At 35.1% G+C, this 11,634-nt stretch overlaps 1 protein-coding gene across 1 annotated transcript; it reads left to right on the forward strand.

Annotated features, from left to right (window-relative positions):
• Positions 1–1,831: 1,831 nt before the first annotated feature.
• On the forward strand, positions 1,832–5,591 carry LOC128553602 (glycerol-3-phosphate phosphatase-like; the record flags this gene model as incomplete). Its single annotated transcript, XM_053534778.1, has 4 exons — positions 1,832–1,896; positions 2,290–2,371; positions 3,571–3,663; positions 5,454–5,591. Coding segments are annotated over 4 exons (378 nt in total), but the record flags the coding sequence as incomplete, so codon positions are not given.
• Positions 5,592–11,634: the final 6,043 nt, after the last annotated feature.

Consider the following 11,634-nt stretch of genomic DNA (forward strand, 5'->3'; position numbering starts at 1 on the left):
AGTCGGCATGAGCTGTCTTGGTTAAAATTTTTCAGCAACCTTTTCAGCTCACCTGAGCCAAAGGCTCATGGTGAGCTTTTGTGACCACTCACTGTCCGTCGTCAGTCGTCCGTCATCTGTCAGTCAACATTTTCTAAAAAAATCTTCTTCTTGAAAACCACTCAAGGCAGAATTACACCAAACTTCACAGGAATGATCCTTGGGTTGCCCCCTTTCAAAATTGTTCAAAGAATTGAATTCCATGCAGAACTCTGGTTGCCATGGCAACCGAAAGGAAAAACTTTAAAAATCTTCTTCTCAAAAACCAGAAGCCCTTAAGAGCTTAGATATTTGGTGTGAAGCATTGACTAATGGACCTCTACCAATTTTGTTCAAATCATGACCCTTGATTTTACATAGGAAAGTCTTAAAAAATCTTCTTCTCAAAAACCAGAAGTCCTAGAGCTTAGATATTTGACATGTAGCATTGCCTAGCAGACCTCTACTAAAGTTGTTCAGATCATGAACCCAGGGTCAAAATTGACACTGCCCTAGGGGTCACTTGATTTTACATAGGAAAATCTTCAAAAATTTTCTAAAAATAAACCAGAAGGCCTAGAGCTTAGATATTTCACATGTAGCATTGCCTAGTGGACCTCTACAAAATTTGTTCAAATCATGACCCAGGGGTCAAAATTGACCCTGCCCGAGGGGTCACTTGATTTTACATAGGAAAATCTTCAAATATTTCCTAAAAATAAACCAGAAGGCCTAGAGCTTAGATATTTCACATGTAGCATTGCCTAGTGGACCTCTACAAATTTTGTTCAAATCATGACCCCCTCAGGGTCAAATTGACCCAGGCCAAGGGGTTATTTGATTGTACATAGGGAAATCTTCATAAATTTGCTAAAAATAAACCAGAAGGCCTAGATCTTAGATATTTGATATGTAACATTGCCTAGTAGACTTCTACAAACTTTGTTCAGGGGTAATATTGACCCCGCCCCAGCGGTAACTTAATTGTACATCAGAAAATCTTCAAAAAATTTCTAAAAATAAACCAGAAGGCCTATAGCTTAGATATTTGACATGTAGCATTGCCTAGAGGACCTCTACAAATTTTTTTTCAAATCATGACCTCGGTGTCAAATTGGCCCTGCCCCAGGGGTTACTTGATTGTGTACATAGGAAAATCTTCCAAAAATTGTCTAGAAATAAACTAGTTTGTTTTTTAAGATAGAGCCTTGAAATTTGGATGACAAGTACAGTTTTGCACACCGCTGTGAAAACTGACTTTCATTGACCGTGAATATGACCTACTGACCTACTTTCTTAATATTTAGCATCAGTTTGATATTTGAAACATTTAGCTCATATTACTCAGGTGAGCGATCCAGGGTCATCATGACCCTCTTGTTTTTCTATAACTGTATGTAGTATTTGTTCATATTTTCAAACATGAAACTTGGGTCTATTATCAGAAAGGTGGTATTGTAAGTATATATAAACTAAATAAAGACTTTGAATAGTACAGTGTTTTTGTTGCAGTATAGACCTGTTGTCCAAGCTTACCTAATTGTTTCAGCTTTTTGCTGATTATTTAATTCATATGAATTATATCTCGGCTGTACAACTTCCAAGGTTTCCCTGGAAATAAGGCTGGAATTCCATGGAAAATGAAGACTTGCCAGGACAGCCAGACCCAGTGATACCACAGTTCCATGTTAAACAGAAGAGAAGATGAATAAAATATTAAAAATTATATAAAGTTAATGTTAGTTTCTTTTTCCAGCCACAAAGAGAATGAGAAAGACATCCTACAGTCATCTCTATATTTGCTGTGTTTTAGGTTCTGTCCAGATTTAAGCCTCTACTAGAAAATATTCCAGGCTTTGCTGGAAACTTTTCCCTGGAGTAAGTTCCAGCCTAGCCTGGAAAACTGTAAGAATATTCCAGGGCTTCCAGGCAACCCTGGAAATTTTTCCATGATGAAAGTTCCAGGGTTTCCAGCCTGTGCAGGAAAATTTTCTGGGCTTTCTGTGAATTCTGTACCCTGGAAAGTTGCCTTTTTTCCATGGAACTTTTACACCCGGGATATTTGAGCTGGATGTGCAGGCTAGTCTGGATCCATGCTGGTCGCAAATGCACTATGTTGGTTTTCTCATGGTGTGGCTCATTTGTCATTTTGTGATTGTCCCTGAATTCTCAGTACTGCCTTCACCTTGACTTAATTAGAAGATTCTCAGAATATTAATTAATCATATATATGAAGTCCATTCAGAAAAGTGTAATTGAATTATTACTTAGTATTGCTCTTACAGGTGTACTTTGGCATGGGGCTCAAGTCATACCTGGGACTGCTGAGGCTGTGCAAAAGTTAAAGAAGCTGGTAGGTAAAAAAATGAATATATATATGCAGATTTTAATCAACTTATAAATCAGATATATGTTTAATAATTGAAGTCACAGTTCAGGGTAGCGGTGGTGTAGCAGTTAAGTTGTCAGACGTTCAGCCCAACTGGGGTCATGGCCACACCTTCTAACATGACACTAGTACAAATGTTTTGGCTTTTCCAGGCAGTGGACTTGAGAGTGCTTCAGATAAGCTTGAAGCTTTCATCACAATCAAGCGAAAATAAATTAGTATGAACTAGTATAAACTAAACAACCTGAACTGAACACTTATTTTTGAACAGTTTTCATCTGATCATCACCAAACTTGCTGACAATGTTTGTGGGCATAATATCTCGGACAGGTTTGATAACCAACCAAATCGCCTTAGGCACTCTTGGATTATGGCCCTTGAATTAGGCCAAGTTTGATAACGGGCATATTTTGTGACAGTCTGCCTATTTTGTTTAAGTTTTAACTTTGTACAATTGTAAGTAAGCAGATTGTCATATTCCAAAAGTGGAATATATTGCTATTGTAAAAGTGCAATTTTTCTTGTCAGAATTGATCTAAACTTATCATTTACAGAACAACTAACAATAAAAGACCAATTAAGGGAAGGGTAAAATGCTCTCTCTTAGCACAGCTGGTCTCTTAATACAACATTTTTTTTCTTTACAACACAGAAATGGAACTGAAAATGTGGTCTCTTGATAGACATGGTCTTGTTTGTTTTGTTGGGTTTAATGTCTTGTCCACACAGTTTAGGTCATACGGCAACTTTCCAGCTTTGATGGTGGAAGAAGACCCCACCTGGTGCCCCTCCATGCATTATTTCATCATGGGCGGACACCTGGCTAGAACCACAGACCTTCCATAAGCCAGCTGAATGGCTTCCTAACATGAAGAATTCAATGCCCCGAGTGAGACTCGAACCCACATTAGTGAGTGGCAAGAGATTTGAAGTCAGCGACCTTAACCACTTGGCCATGGAGACCCATAGACATAGTCTCTCAAGCAAGTTTGACAGTACTTTGTAATGTTGGTAAAATGTTAGAATGCATACATGTATGTAAGTTCTAAGTCTAGAAGGGTATTTCTAGAGTTTGTGTGCACAATGAACAGGAATTTAAGGAGATCAACTTTCAATTTATTAAATACACAGGATGTGTAATGTATGCATTAATTAATTGCAGGGGAAGAGAATATTTTATCTGACAAACAACAGCAGTAAAACTAGAGCCCAGATAGTTGAAAAATGTCACAAGCTTGGATTTCCAGCTGAACTGGTAAGATACTTGTTGTATTTATGAAATAGACACTAAATTCATCTTTGATTTTTAGCTCGACTATATGAAGTATGGAGAAGTGTCCTACTCGAGCCAGCGTCTGCATCCTTCCACAACCGCACTTTGGTTAAAGTTTTGATGCAGTTTCTCTTTATCTCTGTAATTACTTGATGGATTTGTTTCAAACTTAAAATAGTTATTCCTCATCATCACCCACATCATATGTCACAAGAGCCATAACTCTCACACCAATATTTCATGAATTATCCCCCCCCCCTTTTAGAATTTCAGTTTAAAGTTTTGATGCACTTTCAGTCTATCTCAGTTATTACTAAATGGATCTGATTCATACTTTAAATAGTTGTTCCACATTATCACTCACATCATATGACACAAGGTCCATAACTCTTGCACCAATCTTTCGTGAATTACTGTAAAATCATTTAATTTCGTGGGCATGAAATTTCATGGTTTTTGGTCAACACGGCATTTTTGTGGGGATATGAATTCGTGGATTTCAACTTTTGAACATAAACTGAATGGGAATTTTACTTTTTCGTTCGGATTAAATTTTGTGGATTGACTTAACCACAAAATCCACGAAAATTAGTCCCCCATTGAATATTAATGATTTCACAGTATGTCCCCTTTTACTTAGAATTTAAGGTTAATTTTGATGCATTTTCACTATATCTCAGTTATTACTGAATTGATTTGATTCACACTTGAAGTAGATGCCCCCTTTTTGCATAGAATTATACTTATTTAATGTTTTGATACACTTTATCTTTTATCTCTCTTATTACTGAATATTTTTGACACAGACCCAAGCTATTGTCCAATATCTTCATCCACCATTGGAGTCATTAAACACTCCAGTGACAGCTCCAGCTTCCTCAGATGTGCCCAGTTTCACTATCCAGCATCAGAATAGTCGAGCGCATTGTCTCCTGTTACAGCTGTTGTTAGAAAAAGCTATCAGACATAGGCCTACAGGTTAGGAACACAGTATTATATAGATTGTTACAATTTGTATAGCATATTAAGTGAATGCATGGAAAATAAAACTGACATTTTACATGCAATCTTAACAAACGTGAATGCATCTTGCATTAAGCTAACATATTGTAGATTTGTTGTGCAACTGATATACAATGTACATTGATAGAAAGCTTATGAAAAAGGAATCACCATTTGATGATATAATTCTGTGACAGAATTAGTTTTTACTTCATCAAGAATCGAATGTGATTTGTGCACCCTCCTCCTTGAAAGCCTCTAGACGCAGTAGTTGGAAAATTATTCATTTTGGAGATGTGTTGTGTTGCTTTTATTTTCTACAACAGCTGTTAGGTTTTTTCAAATACATGCATGAGACATAAATAGTCTGGTATATTTGATATGGATAATGAATACAAATACACATACTTCAAGACATTGGTTATCACCCTTTAACTACATCTATACTGTTATATAAATGAATTTTCATGAAACATTTAAATAGAAAATCAGCCAAAAGCATTGCTATGCAACCCAGTATTAGCTTGTGTTGTACAAGAAAGTGTCTAACATTAAATGTCATTACGTGTATATGGCATTAGTTTAAGACAAAATTGTCAGACATTACTGCACATGACTGTTGCAGCCCTGGGTATGGTAAATATTTATAATGCACTTAAAGTGTGTATATGGTATAAGTTTAAGACAAAATCGTCAGTACTGCACAGGTTGTAGCCCTGTTTGGTAAATATTTATGATGCACTTTAAATGTGTATATTGGATTATTTTAGGACAACATTGTTGGTACAGCACATGCCTCAGCCCTATATCTGAAGACCATGGGATTCTCTGGAAAAGTGTATATGGTAGGAAATGCTAGTATGGCGGCTGAGATGGACAATCTGGGAATAAAGTACACAGGCCTTGGGGTGAGTAATTTTAGGGATAAAATTTTTTTGTTTGGTTTTAAGTCACACCAACACAGATTTAAGTGATGTGTTAATTTCTGCCTTTTGATAGTGGACGATGACCCAGGTGCCTTTTGTGGGCACCGAAGGGCACTTTGGTAGTCTAAGAACCACTGACCTCCTGTATGTCAGCTACACCCAAGTGGGAAAGGGCAAGTGATTTGATGCCTTTCCCACTCTGCCAGAGAAGTACCTAAGTACTTACAGACATGAGAATTTATTGTATGGGACTTACATTAACTTTGTGTAGAGTTCATTGTTAATTGAGTAGTTTTAACACGCTTTACAGAGAATGTCCATTGATTTCTTCCGATGAGTTATTGTAAAATCATCAATATTCGTGTGGTACTATATTTCATGGATTTTGTGTTTGAGTGATTTCATTAAATTATAACGCATCAATTTTAAAATTTAAGTTTGAAATCTACAAGTTAATATCTGCATGAAATAGCTGTTTTGGCCCAAATTATGAAATTTCCTACAAAATTACAAAATTAAATGACTTTACAGTATACAAGGAAGTCTGTGTTCAAACTTTCAAGATAAAACCACGGCCATGTATAGTTTAATTTTGAGGTCAGCGATGTTTTTGTACTAAAAAAAATGGAACAGTTAATTATTTAGGTTATTTTATTCAGTAGGATAGTGGTTTTTACCTAAATAAGGCAAAGTAAATCATGCTGAATTCTCTTATAAACAGACGAGTCTATAAATTGATGCCAAAATCAAACTATAGGTCCCTTATTGTGTGATAATTATGAATAGTCCAATCACAATCATTGTCTTTAAGGATAAATCATGCATGAGATAAACAGAAAAGATGTATAAGTATCTAATAATGGATGATTAGCTAGAGATACAGTCAAACCTGTATTAACCCTTAGCCTGCTGGCGGCAAGTGATTCTGCCTTTACGACCAGTGCAGACTAATATGTGCAGGCTGATCATGGTCTGAACTGTTCGCTATTCAGTCAGTAAATTTTCAGTGAACACCTCTTCGAATAATAAATGGTATTGCCCACATTGAATTATTGACCAGTCTGTTTTAGAAATTTAGCAGGGTAAGGGTTTAGCATCCAGTCAAGGGAGCAACATAGTCTGGTTGCTCGAGTCAGGTGGCTTCTTTAGAAAGTAGAATAAAAAGTCTAAACTGGAGGTTAGGTGACTGAAAGCCTGGCTCCCTGTCTGCATGGTTATTCCTTGTTTTATTAATACTGCAAACATTTTATAAGTTAATTTTAAGCCTTTAAATTAGCAAATTTTAATCTGATAGCTAAACCATACAACCTATGTTTGTAGCCAGGGGCAATACAAAAGGGTCAGTATAGGAAGAACCTGCTGGAGTCTAATGAAAAAAACAACTGACATATGAAAAATATGAGAGAACAAACATAGGGACCTGGAGCCAGTGTAGGTGATTTACTGTTTAGGGCAAGTGGCTATGTATACATGTATATGGGTGGACATCAAAGCAGGCACAGCTTTATTTCCAAAAACAAGTTTAGCAAGAGACTGTTGCCTGACCTTCTTTCCAACAGGAAGTTGTAACCTTTCTCCAAATAAAACAACATAATTATATTGTTCAAATGAGCATTGTTTGTGCTAATTTGTAGAGTTTATAGAAAAGTCAGATGTCACCTCAAGACATTTCCCTAGAAGTAAAAGTGAACTGTGAGTAAGCATTATTTTATAAAGGTTGATACCTCTTTGTACTACAATAGCAGTCCGTACATGTGACCCAAGTTTTGTTTTAGAAAAACAGACTTTGGAAATGCAGTATGAAATATTTTTCAGAGTGTTTGAACTCTTGTTTAAACAAGACCAGTAAACAGACATTTTCTTATCAGAAAATGGAATTAAAACTGTGCTTGACCCAAAGTTTTGTCAGGGCACTCGTTTGGCCATTTTTGGGGCCGAATATGGGCCCCATTCCCCTCATAAAATAGTATGTTTTTTTCCCCTTTCTCAGAAGAAAATTCCCCTGATAAAAGATTGTTTGACACAACTAGATATGAACTGTGTTTCAAGTTATATTAAAGTGCCTCTAAGGAAGGTTACTGCTGCAATATAGGTTCATTAGTTAGAACTGATTGAAAACAGTATTAATAAGTGTGAAAAGTAGTAACATATATATATATAGCTAAAAACTTCCCCTTTTGTCTTGAAACGGCGAAAAATTCCCCTTCTTGAGGGTATGGGTACCTGTCCCCAAAAGTTGTCTAGTGCCCTGTTTGTTGAAACTGCATAATTTGTTGTCAGAATTTCAGAACCACTTAAGTTAGGTAAAGGTAAAGGTGAACTTTTTTACCACCACTTTGTCAAACAGTTAACTTAAGCTTTGTAGAACATTTGAGCAAGCCTGTTTAACCCTTAGCCAGCTGGCGGCAAATGATTCTGCCTATGCGACCAGTGCAGACCAAGATCAGCCTGCACATCCGTGCAGTCTGATCATGGTCTGCACTGTTCGCTATTCAGTCAGTAAATTTTCAGTGAACACCCCTTCGAATATTAAATGGTATTGCCCAAATTGAATGATGGACCAGTCCATTTTAGAAATTTAGCAGGGTAAGGGTTAAGGAACATTAAAACCAATACTACCTTTACCCCCCAGCAATTGCTGTTACCTATATACAGCTGGGTTGACTGATGCATTTGTGATAAATGACACTGCCCAAGTACTCACTGCAGCGGGAGTAGCCAGGATTCAAATCTGCCACATTCAGCTACATAAGGTAGCATCTTATCCCACTCAGCCAGCATATTTACTGAAGGTTCATGCCATTGTTCATTTTTTTTATTGCGCATGCTAAATATGCTGTTGTTCAAACACAATTTTTAAATTGGCCTAAAACAAAAAATGGATATACAACATAGTCCTTATGTAAAAATGAAATGCTAGAAAAAACATTGTAAGAATTTATCTCATAATTTTGACATCTCTCAAAATACAATGTATTAAATAAGCATGATTCTAAAATGAAAAGCGATGTTTATTTTCATTGAAAGACAGAATGTTGACATCAAAGCGGCATAGAGGCACCAAGGAGTTTCGTGTTCTATTTTATATAACATTAAACTGATAAAAGACATTTCAAAATTGAAGTAATATAACAGAATTGTGTTACACTTAAAAAACACATCCTGACTTGATTATTAGGTATACAGAATGATTCACTAGATGCCAAAACACCCTTGAATTATTCCATGGGAGGTGTAACGTCTGCCATGTTTTAATATCATCATGTTATCCTACTATTTGGCGACCTGTAACCTCTTTGTAATGTTTAAATATATTAAAACATGGTTCTGATATATATTATTTCTCAACTATATTACAATATTTTAAGATTACAAAAGAAGGGAAATCTAAACTTGAAAGAGTATATTTATTAGAAGATAGTTTTACAAGCCTGTACGTCATTTACCATTATACAAAGTTAATAAACCAAAATAAGCTACTTCTAGACTACCTTCCCTAGAAAAACTTGGCTTATTAAACGAATTACATTACATGGTTCAAGTATCACATGACGTGGTTCATCATACTATTTTATTTAATGTTTTGTACATTTCCTAGGACCTGACGTATGCTGATACATTTTTGTAGAACATGGGTGTGGTTTACTTTAGCCATATCCTGTTGAAAGGTTGAGGGGTCATATTGACAGATTGCTGTACCCAAAACAACATATTTTGTAGTTTCAGTGTTAGAAAGAATTATTATACTGTGAAAATTGCCAAAGTTATTATTTTAGAGATTAATAGTTTAAAAATAGATATAATGTACATGTATATTACAGATAGTAGTTTTAGAGATTTTCTGTATTTCTGAGTTTCTCTGTTATATTTTCATTTAGTTTACAGGAATGTTTTTTTATGGTTATACTAGGCAGAAGATAGTGAAAAAATCTCATATTTTCATAATTATGTAATTTAAAAAAATGACTCACTGACACAAAATACATGATTGTATACAATATAAGTGACAGACTAGCTAACTGTTTATCAGTTTATTATAGGACTGGGACAATTACTCGGTTAATTGGATCCGATTCGATTACCTGGTGAAACCGGTTTCAATTTTGCAAAACCGGAAATCGCTCTAAAAAAATAAACATCACGAGTCGTACTTTATCTTTATACATTTCTTTGACCAGCACATAGATCCACAGTATATTTCCGCTAAAACACATGAACTGAACATAATCAATAGTCTCCAGTTTGCATGTCGTGAAATAATTAAAATAAAATACACCAAAATATGACTTATTAATTGTTACACTACTTACAAACGATAAAGTCGGTAAGTTTCTAATGAAGTCAGCTGATGGAAATACCCTGATACGGTCGTCAGGAAAGAAAACAGTATTTTTAATATGGCGGCCAATTAACCGGTTCGATTCGATTTCAAACAAAAGATTAACCGGTTTCAAAATTTTGAAATCATCCCAGCCCTAGTTTATTACCCATCCTTGTTACAAAAGTTAAATGAAATGAGAGATTTCTGAACAATCTATTTATCCATTGGCCATATTAGCTTCCACAGAAGTGATGGTTCCGATGCCATGCTGGTGTTCAGGGAACATACGTAGTCTTCTGACACACTTGTTTTTCTAGTTAAAAGAAAAAAAAACTTAGAAGAAAAACTAAAGATAAATCTCATTAGAAAACTTACTGATGATAGTGAAAATACTGTCATTTGGCCAAATTTATCTACCTTTCTTGTGACGAATATTCCACCGGTACTGCGTTGGAACCACTGCTTTTGTGAAAGCTGTGGCCATTGTGATGTAACAGGTATTTTATGAATGATCTTATCACAGTTTTGTATGCTTTTGCTGATTCTCTGTCTAAATTGAATTAATTTTAAAATATGTTGTTAAGGTGATACAAAGCAAAATGTACTTACCAAACAGGCTAACCTGTCAGTTATTTTGTCTGATTGTATGGTTTCTTTGGTGAAGATTACACCCATTGGTTGTTTTAAAAGTTTTATAAGTCACATTTTGTTTGTGTTGGCATAAATGTTCCTATTCCACCAAGTCCAAATGTCATTAAAAAGGCAGCCAGTTAAAATTTGGAGGAATGACAAAATAAGTAGTGTAAGTTATTTTATTGAAAATAATTCAAATATTAAATACTAGAATGGTGGGTAACACCATACATTTCTTTCTTTTTTATCAGAACAGTTAATGAAGAGATCTAAACTTAAGATTGATACCAAGACTGGGCAGTGTAAAAAGTAGTTTTTGTCTGGTGTTGTGGAAAATTTAGCTAAAATTTTAATGAAAAGTCAAATTTTTCTTAAAATTACATTAATATGTATCAATGACCTATCACTATCTTAAAATGTATTTCAAAAATACCTGTGTGCTGGTTCAAGTGAATTGTTTTTGAAAACAATTTATGAAACAGTTTTTTTTTTTTTTAAACAACAACAACAACAAGAAAAGGTAATTTTCGTCACATCTTTTTTGCCAGAAAATATTTCCAATTCCGTTCCAATTTTCTTTAGTACTGAAAACCATTCCGTTAGTAATTGCATAAAGTAAAACTGAATTACAAAACACTCTAAATATTTCAGTGACAATTCTCAAATTTTAGGAATTTTTCATACAATTTGATGTTTTCAGCATTTGTTAAAAATTTAGAAGATGCAATAAGGTTAGAACAAAGAATGAACTACATTTTTTTATCTGCTATTTCGATTAAGTTAGTTGAGATCCACAGGCATGCAAAAATTTAGGTAATTCACAAAAGGATTTTAAAGGAAACAAAATTATAGAAACTGTCTTCAACTGATAATGCATGTACATGTATATAAATTATTTAAATGAGCCTCACCATGAGAAAACCTACATAGTGCATTTGGGACCAGCATGGATCCAGACTAGCCTGCGCATCCGCGCAGTCTGGTCAGGATCCATGCTGTCCGCTTTCAAAGCCTATTGCAAATTAGAGAAACCGTTAGTGAACAGCATGTATCCTGACCAGACTGTGCGGA

This window comes from Mercenaria mercenaria, unplaced genomic scaffold (genome assembly GCF_021730395.1).
Source record: "Mercenaria mercenaria strain notata unplaced genomic scaffold, MADL_Memer_1 contig_4059, whole genome shotgun sequence".
NCBI classification, from domain to species: domain Eukaryota; kingdom Metazoa; phylum Mollusca; class Bivalvia; order Venerida; family Veneridae; genus Mercenaria; species Mercenaria mercenaria.